Raw genomic sequence first — 19,756 nt, 5'->3', positions numbered from 1 at the left:
GTCAGAATTATATATCAAAACATAAATAAAGTGGTGTCACTTTATAGAATAATGAAAGCTTGAGTAATGCTGCAATGGGACAATCTTCAGATAAAAGCCATTATGATTTTCAAACCAAAATTTGGTTATTTTTCTGCAACTGTGTAATTGTTTGATTTTCCTTATTAGAAACAGCTCTCGTCATTCTGTAAAATATCACATGATGAAAAGAAAGGTCTTTTACGGCGGTTGCATTAGTGAGGACGTCTCTCTGAATTAGTGTCATGCCACATCACTGATGAACAAGCCATTTGAATTATATCTTTTCTACATGTAGTCCGTACAACAATTTAATTTCAATAATCCTTTTAGTGATGCGTGAGGTCAAGCTTACAAATGTGAGCCTGTTTTTTTACTAAAACTGGCTGAATTGAAAGCTGGAGAGATCAAATCTAATACCGAGGGGGGGGGGGGGGGGGGGATCAGACCAAAATGAGTGTGAACATGGAGAAATTGAGAAGCAAGGTGACAGAAATGGCTGATATAGCAATGACTAGGTTGGAGCCGTTAGATTAAAGTCTAAAGGTAGTGATGGCAAAGACCAAAAATTCTAGCAATTACTGGAAGCCAGCACACATAGACCTGAGCAGAAGTGTAATATGAGAGAATTTCCAGAGGTTAAATACAAGGGACAATTTTTTTTTTATATGCTCAAGGGACCAAGAGCTTGAGGTGATAAGCATTTATTATGAAACGCTAGAGAGATTTCCTTTAAAATTTCAGATGTTGAGACCGAGAATGAGACAGCAGTACGAGGTTTTCTGGTGTAAATAGAGAAGAGGGGCCAACTACCACCCCGCTAGTGATTGCACAAAGGGTGAAAAGGTAGATGTCTTCTACTGACGTGGGCATTAATTTCCCAAGTTTGGACAACAAAGGCACAATACAAAGACAAATAGCACTGTCTACAGCTCATACTTCAGCTTAAAGAACGCCTGGATAGGTGTTAATGTGGGTTAGGCCACAGAGGGTCAAGTTTTAGCCATAGAGAAGGTCATCACCCATGGCAATATAAAAGCTTTTCACAAATGGATCTGTCCAGCTTCCTGCACTTCAGATTGCAGGGTAAAGCATCGGTCTCTCCAGTGCTCGCCGGTTCTCTCCAGCCCGTAGCGGGTTTGCTGTCTGCCTGCGATGGCTGTTACGGGTCTAATCAGCCCAACAGCCTCAGAGAGTGAGAGAGAGAGAGAGAAGCCCATGGCCAGCCTGAGTAGAAATCAATTACGGAGGATTGAGCTCTTGTATAAAGAACACTAATGGCAATAGCCGGAAATAAAAGAATGATTACAGACATCATAAAAACTGTTATTGGCATAATCAGTATATCTATGTAATGTCTGCCGCCAATTTATGGCTAACAGCTCAGAAATTGATCGGTCTCGATGCACTGGCAGAAAAGCGAGTGGGCTTCAAGGCTGGACAATAGCAATGTATGTTGCTTGACAACACGGGGGCCTGATAACCTAGCAATAAGAGTATTATATAAACTTATAATAATTTATATACACATAACTGTTAAATCAGGCATGTTGCAACAAGGAACTATTTCTATTATAAACACCACAGACATGTTATAAGTATACACTGATAAAAAATGATTTTGTGGTGAAGTAAATACTACAGAAAAAAACTATGTAATTTACATGAAAAAGTTAGTTCAGGCAAGAATAAAAAAAATAAGTAAATTCTATAGTAGAACTCAATTCAATCGTGTAGAAATGAAAGCTTAAATATCAACATTATAAAATTAAGTAAAATTACTCAACTTTTCTGATACTGGTGTTCCCATCATGCACTGGGCCATGAATAATTAATGAGATTTATTTTTCACTGTTCTCCAGCTGTATTCACACTATTTTATCATCACTTTTGTTGTCAGGATTAGAAAGGATTTTGCCATTTTGTGATATTTGGAGTTCATTTACTACTTAAAATGACACATTCAAACACAAAAACTATCAAATGTTACCGTCATTGTGTATTGTCTACCAAGTATTGAGGTCTGCGTTCACACATTCAAATATCTAAAGTGATGAGACACACTGCAAGTATTGATTACTTAAATATTTCTGAGTAAATCATATACTTTAAAAGTGTGGTCAAATTCAAAGTTATATTGTTTGAGTGAAATGTTGTACTAACAAAAATTCAATTAAATATAATAGATATTACTTAACCTTTAATTAGCTAAATAAAATTTACTTAATTTCTTATGTAACTTTCACTTAACTTAGTTAAGTGTAATTTACTTAATTATATGTGTGAAATTTACTCAAAAAATATCAGTGCAAAAACTTGCCTTGAAAAAATTAAGTAAATTTTACTCATTGTTTTTTTTTACAGTGTAGAGTAATACTGAAGCAGGAATGAAGGCAGGTGTGACCAGTGCAAGTTGTTTGTCAGTCATCTGTTACTGCAATAATAACTGGCTGGTGTCCTAGGGTGAAATTATATGTGTCAATATTTTTTTTTTTTTTACTCGGGGCCCTTGGGAAACCAAAGAGTGGAGATATATTGTGACAGTGACCCTCCAAAATGGATAACAGCCCTTGCTCTAACCTTGAGAATCTATCAGAGGGAGTCAGCATTTTTAAAAGTGCCTCCCAGATATGGCTCTGAATAATGTATCCTATGAATAAAACACATTAGTGACAAAACATACTGAATAATTCACTTTTCATTCCCTGCACGCCAGATATTAGGTCCTCTGTCACTCAGCGGACTCTCATTGGATTGTCCCACTCCACTCGTTATTTTCACCTCTTAAATACTGTAAACGGCCTCTCGCTGACTCTCTCTGAACCTGTAGTAAAGCTCTTCTTTTTCTTGTCTTGAAAACCAGATTTTTGAAGAGCCTTTTTCATCTGTCTCTCTCCACTCCTATCTCTTATTCTTTTCTTGTTCTCATTTCAATGCTAATGACAGACAGCATTTTGTTCACAAAGACCTAATGAAGGCTTCCCTCAAAGCTGAACTAGATAACTGAAACATCCAATGGCCCGACACAGGAAATGGATACCACTTGCATTGACACAAATTTGACGTTAACTGAGATTTCAGTTGCAATACTTCTTATTAGCAGTTCTAATGACTTAGTCAGGTACTTTTGAGAATCTCAGTTCCTAACGGTGGTAGATTTCACAGATCCACCCCACATCCTCAAAACTAATCTGGCACCATGCATTTCAAATGTGAAGCACATAAATAAGTGAAATAAAATTAGATGAAGCCACAACAAGTAGTAAATACACTGTAGGCGAAATCATATGATTCATTCACTCACCAGGGTGCAGTAGGTCTCTGGTGGGTCTCCACAGGTGATGTTGGGTGGGTCAAGAGTGACTTTTAGGTACTTGGTCATGTCCGCGGCTTCGGGCTGACAGGCCATGTAATACCAGGTCGGGCCTTCGTCCGTGTAGCCATGTGACTTGCACAAGTCATAGTGTCCCCAGGTTGTGGGATAGTGTTGCGTGCCCTGACACACAGTCAGCCATAATGCCTGCAGTGTCAAGAGCAGCGGGAAATGCATGGCTGCTTCCTTTATTCGGGCCGCCCCTCTAATAGACTATTCACTGTGATGTAAAGTATCCGTCTGCTCCCTCCTCTCAAAAACGCATGAGCGAAAGAGAGATAGAGAAAGGGGGGGTGGAGAGGGAGCTCTAGGTCTGGTTTAGAAAATAATCCAACTTTTGATGAGCGTAGGCCAGAAGGACTGCGGCAGCATGCCAGCTTCCCTTTGGTCACGGTAAGGTCGTCAAGTCTGATGCTTCAATCTCCACCTCTGGTCTTTATTGTGTCCACTGGGAAGGGGCAGGATGGCAGGCAGTGCCAGCAGAGATAAGAGAAGTGGAGGCAGAGAAGACTAAATGATCAGTCAGGGTTGGAGAGAGAGTAAGGCTTCTGAAACTCTGGCTAGATGTTGACTGACAGCCGTCTCAGCTTTGCCTTCTGTCAATCATCCTCTATAGCAGCTTGGCCTCTGTACTCTGCACAAAAAAATGAGAGAGGTGATGGTTAGGGGATAGAGTTTGACAGCAAGAGGAAATTAGTGCTCTGATTCCTCTGAGGTGGTGCCATTCAGGTGTCTGGTGTGCGTCACAGAGAAATTTCGTACATGGAAAATGTGGTCTTGAAAGCTTTCATACATTCATTCCTGGCTTTAGCCATAATCCCATGGCATGCAGGCCCTTTCTCTTCAGTCATGCCTACACTTAAAATGCACTTTTGATACCGTGTATAGATCAACAGCTACGTGTAACACTAAACAAAATTACAGGATGTAGAGGGTTCAGGTCAGAAATCAGAGATTACGTGCAAAGCTGATAATTGCTTCTGATGCCTTTTGTATGAGAGTTGATGAAATGCTGAATAGGAGGCAGACTCACGAGGTTACCATCACAAAAGTTACTATAGAAACACATGTCATCTTCTGCTCAGCAGGAAGCTGAAGTCACTTCGGAGCCTCTGAACGGGCCCTGTAAACTGCTTGTGTACCTCTCTTACACAACATTAAATGCTTTTTCTCTGTTATTATTAAAATAAGCTCAACATCTAAATATTTCACGGCACATAGAAACCAGAACGACCTGGATAATCCAACGCATTTTTGACTGACAAGTTTACTCACATAGCCGTAGAAGCAGGATTGATCTGAACATGAAAGTAGCCCTATTAGGTTGAACTAATGATTTTTACACCAGCAAGAGAGTTGTACAGTTCTAACCATTATGTACCATACTTTACAAAAGCTGACAATGAAATTATTGATGGATTGTTATGGTCGCACATTCCCTCCTCTTCACTCATGATCCTACAATGATTTCATTGAATATATTTTAATCAAAGACAAGTTCTCTATTCATCCAGAATCATCCAGTGACTCATTCACTCAGGCATGTGTGGGGTCTTTGAAATGTTAAGTCTGAAAATACAAAGCTGCAACAAGTAATGGAACTTGCAGAAAAACTCCACTTCAACAAAATTCTTGTGCTTCAGAAGTTCAGAACAGTAAAACGATGTACTGAAATAAAATCAAAATACAAGAGAAATACTAGAAGGATGAGAAACAAAGCAAGAAAAGAAGCCATGACTATGGTTGCATGAGATCTTTGTACAACTGAGCAGTTTTTTAATAAAAAAATGAATCACAAAAAAAAGAGAGAGTATAATTAAGTTCGCTTGAGTAAAAACAATAGGATACTATTTAGATATTTTATATGGGGGAAGGGGGATTGGTTTTTTAAACTATGAATGTGAAACCATAGTAAAAACAATTGGCATTGATTGAAGCCAATCGGACTTTCATGTTTTTTTTTTTTTTTCCCGTCTATTTGAAAGTTAGGCTAATAAACATGTTGCATTCAATACGGCCTGATTATGTCCTTTTTTAAGTTACATAGCCTGCCTCCAGTTTTCCTCAACTTGACCAATTAAGAGGTTATATTTGACCGGCATATCAAACATAAACACTTTGACCGGCACAATTTTTTCTAGCGGAAACTCTGCTACACTCTAAAAAATGCTGGGTTGTTTTAACCCAATTTTGGGTCAAATATGGACAAACCCGAAATGTTGGGTTAAAAATGTAATGTAAAAATTTAACCCAACGGCTGGGTTAGTCCATATTTGACCCAAAGTTGGGTTAAAACAACCCAGCATTTTTTAGAGTGTACTGGTAAATGAAAGTAGTAAAGATACAGTCAAGGTACCCTAGTTAGTACACAACAATCAAAATGTAGCTAGCTACATTTAAACTTCATTGATTTGTTTGTTTTTTACAATGACTTTTTTTTACAATGACATTGTATATTACAAATAACTTAATAATTTTTAATGAAGAATGAAGAATTTAGGTAGGCTCACACTGTGCTTTGCTCTGAAACACGATGTTACTCCCCAACAGCACTACTACAGTACATTTTATATGTTTACATGCATAATCTTGATTACGATTAATAAACTGACAAAGTTTAAGGTAATTTAAACACCTTAAATGATTAGTTCACTCCAGAATTAAAATGCAAAATAAATGTTGAAAAAAAATAATATATATATATATATAATTAAAATTAATATATTTAATTGGAATATATGGTTGCTGATGAAAAAAAGGGATTTGTTGATTTGTATCTAATCCCTTAAAACAGGGTTTTATAAATCAGCCGATTTCTGATAGTTATCAGTGTTGTATGCATATTTAAATGCACATCAGAAGATTCAGTTTTTTAGACTATCAATATACTTGTCAGGCAGTGTAACAATTTCTCCAATATTATATTATTGTTTGTTAGATTCAATCAGTTCGTAACCCTTGCAAAGAGCGATCAATACGGAGCAGTTAGAGTCGCCCATGTTCGTTTCGCAAACGCACGGTTTCTGCACAGCCCAGCTACAAAATGAAGAGGGAGCAAAGGTTGCCAGTTCCCCCTGATGGAGGCTGGCAGAGGGATAATTGACGACGACTTACCAAACGTTCTAAAAGCGGGGGCCAGGAGCATTTTAGTGCTTGTTAATCAGTCTGTCCAGTCAATACAGATGCTGACCCCACACTCATCCCGTCACCAGTCCCACAGTGATCAATTAACCTTGTGAGCCCCAAACGAGTTGAGGCGGTGAGTCAGATTACAGCGCAGTCTCGCAGTGGACCACCCTCAGATAGGAGCTCTTTTCTCACCAGAGCAGAGCTCATCCACATTGTAGTGCAGAAATGATCATTTGCACAATCACTGTCACTGTAAAATCAAAGACTTGAGTAATCTCCATTTAGAAAAACACGGAGCATGAAATCACATCTCAATCTGACTGTTCACCAAAGCTGCCTAAACAAAAGGGTGTTTGGTGCCAAAGATCTGGATCAAAGAGTGAACTTGAGCAGATCAGAGATGTACTTAAACGTTGAAAATCACAGATTAGTCATATTGGCTGTTATGAAAGCCGGACCAAAACCATGCCTTCAAATATGCATTAGGAGGGAAAAAAGAAAAACAACACATAATGAAAGAACATCATTGCGACTATTTTTTTCTTAGACATTTAACCTAAGGATTAATCCAAATGAATACAAACAGAATTGGAAAAGGACAGTTTTAATACATTTTAGAGTATGGCCATGCCGTATTAAAACTCATCACATCCATCACAATGACCACTATTCAGAACTATGGATGGAGGGTGTGATTAGATTTCTCCAGATTTAATAAGGACAGAGTAGTGAGGGAGAGAAAGAGACAGCAGAAAGAGAGAGAGAAAGACCAAGATACTTCTCAGCAGCTGTAATGTTGAGAACAGGGACCAAAAAAACAAAGAAAAAAAAAAAGCGAACTTTTGGCATGTAGCTCTCCATAGCATAGGCACAAAATCCAAACGTACAGGAACGAGGCACTGAGGGAGAAAGACGAGGGAGGAAAAGAGGACAGTGTAATGAGCCATTAGAGATACAGGGAGGATAAGTGTCTAGGGCACATTAAAGATCACACAAGCCCGCTTGTTATCACTTTCCATGATCCATATACGAGTCCTCTTAATTATTCTGCGCTGCCTCCGGTGATGTGGCTGGCGCAGAGTGGAGGATGCATTATGACACGGAGCGGGGTGATTTGAGGCAGGGGGACATGGGATTTAACATGGGACCCTGATGAGGAGATTCACAAACATTATCTCAAACATCATCACAACATCTCATTGTTTAATCCCACCATTACAGAGCAGTCAAATTCATATTCATTATCTGCTGGTTTAGCATGGGAGGGGAAAAGAAGCTAAAAAATAGATACTGCTGTGAAAACAAGCAATTGGCTTTATGCACAGCTCCACTACTTCATGAACTTCGGCCAGCTTTCCTGTCTTCCATTATTTGGACAAACTGATTAATCCAGGTGTGTCTGACCTCAGTAGACACAACAACAATAATCAGGCACACTGGAATGAATCAAGTTTGTCTAATAATGGCAGACAGAAAACAAGGAGCTGGCTAACGTTCAGGAAATAGTGTAGCTGTGCATGAAGCCTATTCAGCAAGCAATTTAAGAGTGATTTTATAATTTGAAAAAAAAAAAATGTTTTGCAAGAAATATTAGTGATTACTGGTGATTTTTGCTGTTCCAACAGGAAGAATGTGACACCAATGTTGATAAAATAATTACATATTATTTAGCAAACCTTGAAATATTCTAAGTGCATGCTGCATTCCATGGCCACGTCTTTTTCTTTCATTTTTTTTTTTTTTTTACTGTTTACTTCTTTAAAAAAAATATTCAGGGACTTTTATAATTTTGTCACTAAATTGCTTATATTCACACTTTTTCTTTTTTCTTTCTTTACTCTGGATTAAAGTGTTTTTTTGTTTTATAAACTTTAGCCAAACTTTCAAAAAGACTTGATATAGCAAAATCTAATTTCTCTTCATATCGAATACAGAAATTAATTTGCTTTCCCCCCACAGGTGTAGCAGCAGTCAACAAACCAGAGCCAAATGACAAACATGCATCCCTTCACTCAGCTGAATTTGTGTTTAAGAATGAGAGTTTCACCAGTAAGCTACTGTGCATGTTAATATTACATTTAAACTGATCATTCACTGATTTCATATGACCATAAAGGACTTGTTGAGGCTCCGTGAACCAACCCGGTCTCATCCCAAATCGTCATATAACTGACGTTTTGGGACGTCTTTTGACCATACGTCAATATTCGCCTTTTTAGGGCCCCCTTAAACGTCGGTAGATGAGGTTATGGGATCCTAACTCTACCCCATACCTAAACTTAACCCTAAACCTAACCCGTCACCTAACTGACGTTAAAGGTAAAGCGTCAGTTGTATGACGGCCCGGGATCGCCATCTACCGACGTTTAAGGGGGCCCTAAAAAGGCGGATATTGACGTATGGTCAAAATACGTCCCAAAACGTCAGTTATATGACGATTTGGGATGAGACTGTGTTACGTGAACACACCCCTCCTTTTTCTGGTGTCCACTTCGATCTTGTCCCCTGGACCATTGAAGCATGCCTGCATGTCTAAGCCTCAGAGGTGCTCATAAAGGATGACCTGCTAAACTATACATGCCAGAATACACGTCTGCTTTTAATTTCATTAAATATCAAATTCTATAAACCAGCCTCCATCTTGTATCCCAAAATCCTTTTCTCGTCGCCACATTTCTCTTTCTGCCATTCACGTCTCGGCCTGTGATAGAGGGAGGTTCAGCGCTCGACGAGATCTGCACTCTTGGGATTTCAGCGCCCGCCTGCACGGGATCAGTGATTCTACCATAAACAGCCTGCCAATATGACAGGTCTCATAAATAAACATTCAGTGCAGCAGGGAGTGAGTATGTTTTCCCTAAACATGACAGCCCAACACATACACCCACAGAGTCTGATGATCTCTACTCTAATCCAGACTTAACCACCACAGCACAACCAGCCATGTCACCTCTTCTAATATTCAGGTATCAGAGATATTCCTTTCATCGTATAATGTGTGGCAATTGCAAGCAGAATGCATGATGATGGCTGCATGTGACTCAGTCTGTCAGTAGAAGGCAAAATCAAAGCACAGGTTTGTCTACATTTCATGAGAGCTATTGGACCTGGCAGACGTCCTATCCCATAATGCAATCTGATTTTCTGCAATAGACAGGTCCCTGGCCTCGGAAGAAAGGGATCTCCCTTAGCACAGCTGCTAAGCCTGGCTTGACTTCTCCCTCTCTTGCTCTTCATTCCCTCGTTCTTTCTCTCTCCTCGCCATGTTCTGTCACTTTCTGTTCATGTGTGAAGGCGCAGGACGCTTGACAGGGCGACTCTCGACTCTACCAATGCCATTTGTGTTGTGCAGCTTAGCTTCAGGGGTTTGTTTTTCAATCTCCGCACACAAAAGCCCCTATAAGGCTTGTGTTGTCACAGACCTTCTCCCCTACAATCCCCCTCTGCCCCCACCGAGCGCACACTTTGCTGCGACATCGGAACATGTTATGCATTATTAAATATACTTTTCCTAAAAGGCTGCTGTGGCATTCACTTTTCGTCGCGATATGTCAGACTGCTCAAAATATCCCACTGGAGAACGAGGCTTGAAATCATTATCTTGGAATGTTGAGAATAATTTTGCACTGAACTAAAGCTCAATGCACAAGTGCGTGCTATTATTTCCTCATTCCGTATACTTACATGAGTGATTCTGCTAAATCTGAGATGTCATAAACGCCTGATGATGATGATGATTGATACAATTCCCCCACTCACCATACAAATATTTTGCAACAAAGCATGACTCAAACACAACCTCTACCCGGTGCATTTTTGCTTAAATTAAGGCTAAATAAAAGTAGATTGTAAAGATAACATGCACTGATTATTTAAAAAAGAAAAAAAAAACAATTATGTTTTATGTCAGAATCTATCTAGTCATCCATCCATCTAGCAAAAACATTTTAAATGTATATGAATGTATATAGGCAGCATAACACATTTATGACAATTCTGTTTAAATAGGAATGCATGTCATCAGTCAAGTTCTATAAGCATTCCATTTCAACTAGTTCAGATTTAATCTAGTACACTGAAACTAACTTAAAATCCATAACAAACCACCTGAATCAGTTACGGGAGAACAAGGACACACAAATAAAAACTAAAGTTTTAATTATTCATTCAGTTTGAGGTTTCAAGTAAATTTAAATGCAAAATAAACTAGAAATTGACATTACACTAATCGCACTCCATGAGCATTTGCTAACCACTATCGAAACAGTAGTACTGTGTAAATGAGGTCCTATCGAGTTTGATCGAGTTTTCTATTGAACAAAGTTGCCTACTTCGACAAGTTAACACAAATTAAGGCATAGCAGGTATACCTCAGTTCTTATAAGAGTTTACCGTGCCTGACATGAACAATAAAAGCATGTCAACCGCAAGGGGGCGCTTCCATTCGCATTTTCTCAAAAGAAAAGTCCACTCTCCAAGGTGATGAAATCATATTCAGTTCGCATACATTTTCAACTTGTCACAAATATAACCTTTTCAAGGTTACAGTAGAGCTTGCAAGCATTATCAGGTTAAAATAATAGGCAATAAAATACAACTATTCTGAATGAAAGCTGTGAAAAGTTAAAGCTGCAGCTAAACAACATTACTAAAATCCCATAAGTTAACAAATGTGTGGTAAACGGACAAATATTCTCACAAGCCAAACTAAACTTAACAAGGAAGGGGAATACTCACGTCATTGACATTCACTCTCGATAGGAAGGGTCCCGCGGAGGACTGGGTGTTCAACAAGTTCATGAATGACCACAGAGGATGGCTACTCTTAAAGACGGCTTGTTAATCTTAATGTGATGAGTTCGGGGAAAACGGAATCTCCCCCCACCTCCACCCTATCTAAACGGGCTGACTAAACAGCGACTGAAGGTGTCTGGAGGCACGTCAATCTTCCCTTAAGACGCGTGCCACATCTTTCTAGTGCGAGACGTTACTGAAGCATTCATTTTTCTGAACTTCAAAGGAAATGTTATCAGTGCCAACAAAATGACCATAAATTCAACCTCTGCGTGTGTCCCAAACAGTATAAACTCATCAATCCCTCAATTTTACCTCCTTCATCGTGTTTTCTTATGTGAGCATCATGGCAATCACATCAGAACAAATAACCGTCCTCACTAAACTTTGAATAGCCGAGTGTCCTTTCCTCCCGACGGCTTTTTTCAACCGCCCTATGTCCCCAAAAAAGAGATTCCCTTCTTGTTTGAGGGGATAACGAAAATTGTTCTTTTTGAGAGATTTTCACTATCTCCTCGACGTTTTGGTCGTGAGCGAGACACGTATCGCAACGATTAGACCCGCGCGCCCCGAGTATATCCTCACGCGCATTTCCTAACGCGCATATTCCGCTAGTGTTCGGTGGGAAATGATGGCTGGGGAAGATTACGCACTTGGACACTCCACACACACACTCTGCTTTTACACATCCACTCAACCCTCGCTGTTTTCTGCTTATCCTCTCACTCTCTCTCTCTCTCCCTCTCTCGTCTCAGCAGTTTAAAACTCAGATGGGACTTCAGCAAAGACACAAACGGGACAGAAAACAGTCCCCTTTTTTTATTCGAACAAATGGTGAAGGAGATGGTTTTACAGATAGTTACAAATTTGAGTCTGATGTTGGGATCTCTTCACTGTAAATAGGCTACTAAGAAGGATATGCCATCCACTGGGTCCTAAAGGTAGCATATAGTACTGCCAGAGCTTCTATCTTTGATGATTGCAATTCATTATCTATTCAACAAAGAAAATTAAATGTAACCTATACCTAAAATCTTGCCGCTTTTCTATAAAAACTACTCACATAGCCAACTATTAAAAGTTTAAAATTGAGCTAAAAATCTATATAAAAATTCCAAGGATGAAATGGAACATTGCTTTAACTCACACAGACCAGAAATAAATGAAAATTTTATTTATAGGCTATGGCAACGAAAAAACACTTACGACGCTATACGACGAAAAACACTTATATGGCAATAATAAGTGGAGAACGACTTGCTTTAGATTTTAGCTGTAACGCCTACAAAGTTGTCCAAAAAAAAATCTAATAAAGTTCAAAAAGAAATTAATTTAGTCAGAAAGAAACAATAAAAGCTAAAGTTATTACTATTTGGAGAAGGTAAAGTGATGTATTGCAAAATACTGATTCTTTTCAGGCGTATGTTCCAGTCTCCAAACTGTTGTAAAAAGTCCCCCCCTCAAAGCAACAACTGAATTTACGGTATCCAAGTTCAAGCACCCTATCAATATAAATAACTATAAATGCATTTAAAACTTGTACTGTATTATATTTATGAAAATACCATCTTCTAAAGTGTGTAAAATACTCCAGAAACGACCGCTGCAAGTCAACTGGACCGTCACTGAGCAGTGAGTACTACAGATAAAAAGAAACAGCTAGTGATCATCATTCATCACATAAAGAGGCAATGAGTTCAAGCTCTGCTCATTTATGTAGGCTAGTTGCTGTCAGAAAGCGTTTTATGGAGATCCAATAAAGTAGATTATTGCCACTGGCAGTGCGTGACATACACATAACTTGATTGCTTTTATTTTTAACCTATGAGTAATATCTAAAGTAAGGTAACAGAAATTTTGCAACTTATACAATTTTTTTACACCACCAGCAAGGTCCACTGCCAAAGCCATAAACAAAAAATAGACAGAAGTGCGCAAAAGCGCATGGTAGATTTTACGCACTGCAGGCGAAGGAGAATAAAAACCATCCATTTAGGGTGGGAGGGGGATCCTTAAACAATAAAACTCGTTTTGTATTAGCGTTTTAAGTAGCCTAAATTGCATTTAAATTATGGCGTAAGAACGCCGACAAGCCACGGTATTCCCATAAAACACCTTACGCACATCAAAAGTTTGGGCGAGAAGCACCCATTACTCATGCATGCATTGAGATAAAAAGTCCTCATTGGCCTCACCTTCACTTAAAAGCTTCAATCCAAAGCGTCAATCCGAACAGTGCGATGAGATCTCATGTTGCACAACGATATTTGACGGCTTTCAATCGGGACATCTTGGAGACGCGCAGGTGCGGAGCTGAACTCAGAAGCGACCACTCCTGTCCTCGGCTCCGGGAGAATGGTGGTCTAATCGAAGGCACAAATGGCACTTCAGCGAGTCAAACAACTCAGCAAACAAATTCGACGGCGGAGAAACACTTTTCCGGCTTAGTGTTAGGTTTTGGCGAAGCCTAATTTCTTTGAGGTGAATGTGACAGTTGAGATGTCTTGGGAAGGTGGGGATTACATTCAACATGTGATGTGGCAGATGGTCGTAGCTGCAACTTGAAAAAGATCATTACACATATTTACCGCAAATCATTACAAAAGTGATAAAACTATCATCACTATTGTGATTCTATACTACATCTAAAAAGTACTAATATATATATATATATATATATATATATATATCAAAATAATCACATGATCAGTATTAAAATAATCAAAATAGTGATATATATATATATACATACATACATTAATGTCAAGTCATGTCTAGAGACTTTTTGCACATAAGTGCATATTTGGAAATTAAAGGTTGTAGCCTATGTCCTTTAGGGTTCCTCAAACTAAATGAATGCCAAAAGAAATGAATTACTTTATTAAAATGTTTTATTGCAAGGATGAAATTAGCAGATTTGTCTTTGGCTCAAAGCTGCACATCTAAATTAGTGATGGAGAAATAAGATACACTTTCTGTCACGGACCATTTAACCTAAAAGTGGCCAGTCATTAGCTCAGACAGGAAAGGTCAAGTCACTGATATGAAAACCTAAATGCTGCTTGTCTACATAAAAGAAAATTGAAAGTGACTGCAATACTGAAGAGTAATTCATGTCAAAAATATACCAAACAGCCTTCTGCTTATCATCATGCAAGTCAACAGCAAACAAACTAGAGATTAAGGCCATCTATAAGCAGATAATGTATATCACCAATTGGTGTACGCCTCCTAAACACATGCTTTAAAAATCAATTGATTTTCTCCTTTCACAGACAGTTCACATCCGCGTGTGTTTACCATTTGATATTCCGCACAGCCATGCATCTTAAAATCTATCATAAAGTTCAATAGCTCACTGGTGCTGCAATTGACTTGGACAGGCAATCACGTGACTGCATCAGCCAATAGGAGATGACGCCTGTGTTTCCTTCAGTGCTGTCATACCTTTCAGTTATTTGAGAATTGATGACAGCCTCTCATGTGGCTCATCACTGTCTCTCACATCTGAGGAGAGTATTGAGTTTCATCAGTTCCGTCCAGTGCATTTCTGTCACATGATAAGAAATATAAAGAGAGATCACTATGAAGTAAGATGTTTCAACCCTTAAATAGACAATATCATGTTAAAATGTAGACTAATTCCTCTTCTGATTCTCCAATAATATGGTTACACTTTGATTTATTGTGACCTATAAAAGACTTTACAATGAAAGTTGGATAAAAATCAAACCAGATTTGATCTTTGCTCATTTTGTTCAACAAAAGAAAGTAAGACAAAGGTTTGTAACAGCACAAGGATGAGCAAAATTGTAATTCAAATTTGGGGTGAAAAATAACTTTTAGGGGGAAAATATAGGTGTGTAATCAAAGAAAATATGTCACATAACAGAGATTTTCTAAGACAAAGCCATAAATGTGACAAAGCCTTATTCACAAGCATCTTTTCAACACATTTAAAACTGAGCACCATAATCATAAATTTTTATATATAACCTCTAGCCTCTTCTTAAGTTTACTGACATAGAAAGGTAATATTCAGCAGCAGATGATGTTCCTGATCTCATCAAACACACAAAACCTCCAAATCCAGTCAACACAATAATCCCTAAAAATTCTAATTTGTTTTTAGCTGCTGTTCATTACATCGACTGCCTTGAGGGCAAATATCACACCATGAGAGACCTTGTCACCATTGTTAATGAAAGCAAACTGGCCTGCTAATGATAATGATGACAAATTGAAGATCCGCCTAGTGCCTTGGGATCTGGTCTTCTAAATTAGGATTAGTCAATAAACATGCTTCCAATATGTCTTCTCACGAATCAAAAATATTGGTTACTGTAACTGGTAGGCGGCAAATTATTTCCCCTGGTTTATTTACAGTAACATCATTAGCATACCAGGGGGATGTATTGGATAAAATGATATGCCTTTGTGGATGAAACTCATTGAGGCTGTCTAGGAGACAGAGACAGCTCTGATTTAATTTGCTCATACCGTCTAAACAGATATTAATAGCAGGATTCAATTAATTAGATGCATTTAATTCTTAAATATGGTAAGATATTTTGATCTATTGGTATTAAATGGAATACATCAAATCAAGCGTGGCTCTGAAAGCATGTTCATGACAGATTGTTCCAATTAATCGTGACATAACATCAAATAAATACAAAGAAAATGAATTTGCTTTGCAACAAATCACTCTCTGCGATGTTGAGGATTAGTAAGTTCTTGCATCCAAAATGCATTCAATGGTAATCCGAATCACAGCTTAAAAACTGATGATGATTGCGTCATAGCAGATCATTGAGCTTAAGCTAATACACACAGCAAATGAGAAATTAGTTCTGAATGGATTCCACAGCCACAAATGTCCCTCAGATCATCACTTTGAATGGCCTGTACACACACTTCAGTAAATACCTTAGGCTGCACCCGAAATTGCTTTCAAATTAAGTACCATAAGAGAGTATGCGATTTCAGACACGGCCAATATTTCTATGCCAATATTATTCTTTGTGCCAAAAAAATAAAATAAAAAATATGCCAAATTTAGTACCCATTGGTCATGAAATATGTTTAATGGGTAGGATAGCTAGGATAGGTGTGAAAAATTACACAGTAGGACTTTCGTTTATCTTCGGAACACAAATGAAGATATTTTTGATTCAATCTGAGAGCTGGATCACTCCTCCATAGGCTTTTAAGGGATTGAAACTTGCTGGCCCAGAAAAGTTATTAAAGACAACGTCAAAATAGTCAAAGTGACTGGCTCAATCATAAGTTTATCAAGCGTCAAGAATACTTTTTGGTTGTACGTCACACGCATGCTATGCAGTACACTCTAAAAAATGCTGGGTTGTTTTAACCCAATTTTGGGTCAAATATGAACAAACCTGAAATGTTGGGTTAAAAATGTAATGTAAAAATTTAACCCAACGGCTGGGTTAGTCCATATTTGACCCAAAGTTGGGTTAAAACAACCCAGCATTTTTTAGAGTGTATATTTTAATTTACCAATAAAAATATTTTTGCACAAAAGGACAAAAAGGGTCACCAGCATTTCTAAAAACCAATGATCTAACCTAAACTCAATGGCTGTGTCCGAAATCTCCCACTACTCACTATATAGTGATGACTATAGTATAGTGATGATTTATACCCTATATGGTCCACTCAATGTATCCCAGAATGTATTTTGAAAAGTAGTGTACAACGGATGGTCACTCACTACCCCAAGCCCTACATACCATCATGCTTTGTGCTGATCATAAAAAGACGGACAGGCAATGACGCAATCAATGGTGCTGAGAGACGATCGAGTAGTGTCCGAAAGTGGTGTTTATACTATGCTGGTGAGCTCACTATATAGTGCTCTACTTCCTACCCCCTACACAGGAGGTAGGGAGTAGTGGTTTGAGTGGAGATTTCGGACACAGCATATGATTTGCAAATATTTTCCTAAACCTTATCTTGAAACTGAATGGTTAGATTATAGCCAGTTGTTCCTGTGGTCCTCAACTACTGGCCAAACAATAGTGGAATGACTGTTCCATTTTTTTTTTTTTTTACACAATAAGCAACATTACAGAGCTCAGGCAAACAATGTTTATTTTGCATAACTTTGCACATGTGCTGTCCAAAGACAGGAGTTTAAACCTGATTCCCCGCCCCCCAAGACACTTCATACAACTTCAAGGAATATTTCGTAGTGAAAAGTACGTCATGTGTGAAACAAAAACAAACAAACCAAAAAAAAAAAGGAATGCTGATGGAATTTATCATTTATAACCATAATTTCAAGCTAATCACAAATTATTTTAATGAGTCATTGCCAGACCAACAGAAGATCCTATTGGATAAACTTAAATTCTATGCGTGAAAATAGGAATTTCAGTGTATCCAGGACTCTTTATTAAAATACGTTAATTCCAAATTCCCATAAAAACAACCAGCATTCCTTAATTGTTTGACTAGGTAAACTGCAAATAGGCTATGTAACGGCCGCACTTTATTTAACTTCTAAATACTGATCAGGAATAGTAAAGGTTTTGGAGTGTTTCTTCTGTTCACCTATCACATAGTCCACATGGATGCATATGTGTCTAGAATTCTCCTCTGAGGGATACAAACTGATCTCCCCCTCAACATTAGTGTCCTGCATCACATCCACAGCATCATCCAGATACAGCACAGCCTGCTTCCAGTGCGTCTCTGGTTTAAATGGAGATGTGGAGAGCACCAGGGCCTTCTCCTCAGCGGGGAAAGTCACGGTGAACCACACGCACAAGGCGTGAATGGAGGACGAGCCGAAACACTGGCAGCGAAACACTCCCCTCACATCTCTGAGCTGCTCGAGTGTGACTGTGTTCAAATCCAGCTCGGCAAACTTGCACGGGTGGGAGAGCACATCCTCCACCGTCACCGGATTCACAGTGATGTCTTTGTTCATGATGCACTTCCTGGCAAAGTCGGTCATGCAGGACATGTCCACGCCGTACTGTCCTTTAACGGTGCTCCAAAAATTCAATCTGCCCTCCACCACCAGATCGTTTATGGGAGCGATGTAAAGATCCGCCCGGGACGGTAATATGAGGCCACCGGGTTTGAGCCACTTATCCCGGGCATAAATCACAGAGTTCAGCATGGATTCGTGGAGGAGCGCGTAGCCCATCCACTCGCTCACAATCACGTCCACCTGTTCGGCTAGTTCGATCGTCTCTAGTGTAGCTTTAATGATTTCTATTCTGTCCTCCATCTGATTCAGTTTTACGATTCTCACAGCCTGATCGGCAATCGAGCTCGCTTCGACTGCATAAACCTTCCTGGCACCCGCTTGTGCACAGAATAAGCTCAAGACGCCGGTACCGGCTCCCACATCAAGCACCACTTTCCCCTCTATTGACTTACTGTTTTTAAGAATGCCCATTCTGTACGCGTTCGTGCGCACAGTGTCTGCAATCATCTCTTCGTGAATGGTGACATCGGAGTAGCTGTCAAAGTACATGTAATCCTCTGTACTCCGGTCTAGTTTTCTTTTCTTAGTACCGTGCTGTGACATTTTCCCCAAGTTTGCCATGCGTATTTAATTTTCTCCCAAGTAGCTTCCGTTTCTGAAACGCTGCTCGAAAGGCATCATGGGACGTGTAGTTTTTAAACGTTACCTTGTTCGTCGGATAGAACGTCAATTGGTTTAAAAATTAACTACACTTCCCATGAGTAGACATATGTCGTTAAATAAAAACGCATTTTTTTCCATTAAAAATTAATGTAGTGAATGATATTATAACATGTCCCTATTCACATTTTTGGTAGCTTTCTTTGCTATAAATAAAAAAAGTTATAATGTGACACTTAAATCTGTCACAGTTAAATGTGCCATCTCCCTTCAAAACAACCACATGGAAAGAGACAATTCATAAATAAACTACTGGAAACATTGAATAGGCTACAAGTGCATCAAGTAACTGTACTAATCTATCAGAAATTCCTGATATGCAAGATGAATGTACTAGCCTAGCACTTGTTTATCACAACATATCCATGGGGTACTTAAGTTAATACTGCATTCTGGCCCACACAAATAAGTGGATTAAGCATGATAAATTCTCATATTTTTTTACAGTGAGTGTTAGCATTGCTGTCTGCCCGTTTGGCAGAAGTTCCGGGACAGCTGTTTAAACTGACTGTGCCCAGCTGCAGCCCTACTAACATAACACCAGGGCTCCGTCTGAGCCAAACTGCATTTTCCACCATGACGGATAGCATGATCTGCTTTTAACCTTAATAAAATAGCTCTGCCTCACCCTGGGCCGTCACTCTCTCCGTGCACGCTAAAGGCTACACACTGACAGCAGGCTATTCCTCTTAAATACAGTGTGTTTTATGATTTCTTCTGCTTTATCTATGGTGATAAATGTTCATAGTTGGATTATA

General features: G+C 38.9%; 2 protein-coding genes across 9 annotated transcripts in view; both read right to left on the bottom strand.

Annotated features, from left to right (window-relative positions):
* ntng1a (netrin g1a) overlaps positions 1-13,785 on the bottom strand; it is a 90,564-nt gene extending 76,779 nt beyond the window's left edge. For 2 of the 8 annotated variants that reach the window (XM_039681266.2, XM_039681270.2), the window contains exons 1-2: positions 11,258-12,017; positions 3,323-4,025 (exon numbers count right to left, since the gene is read on the bottom strand). In XM_039681266.2, the coding sequence (XP_039537200.2) occupies positions 3,323-3,568 (246 nt within the window). In that variant the 5' untranslated portion in view covers positions 3,569-4,025; positions 11,258-12,017. Of the gene's footprint in view, positions 1-3,322; positions 4,026-11,257; positions 12,025-13,509 lie in introns of those variants that run through there. The other 6 variants (XM_039681269.2, XM_089125479.1, XM_039681267.2 and 3 more) reach the window with 5 other exon arrangements.
* A 3,629-nt stretch (positions 13,786-17,414) lies between these two features.
* On the bottom strand, positions 17,415-18,937 carry prmt6 (protein arginine methyltransferase 6). Its single transcript, XM_039681263.2, has one exon. The coding sequence runs from the start codon at positions 18,897-18,899 to the stop codon at positions 17,832-17,834; it is 1,068 nt and encodes a 355-aa protein (XP_039537197.1). The 5' UTR covers positions 18,900-18,937; the 3' UTR covers positions 17,415-17,831.
* Positions 18,938-19,756: the final 819 nt, after the last annotated feature.

This window comes from Pimephales promelas, chromosome 22 (genome assembly GCF_988280905.1).
Source record: "Pimephales promelas chromosome 22, fPimPro1.hap1.1, whole genome shotgun sequence".
NCBI classification, from domain to species: domain Eukaryota; kingdom Metazoa; phylum Chordata; class Actinopteri; order Cypriniformes; family Leuciscidae; genus Pimephales; species Pimephales promelas.
The sequence above is the reverse complement of the archived record's forward strand: the minus strand, read 5'-3'. Positions and strand labels throughout refer to the sequence as shown.

Excerpts from the sequence above, each read along its gene's own strand:
- prmt6 (XM_039681263.2), bottom strand. The coding sequence starts at position 18,899 with ATGGCAAACTTGGGGAAAATGTCACAGCACGGTACTAAGAAAAGAAAA.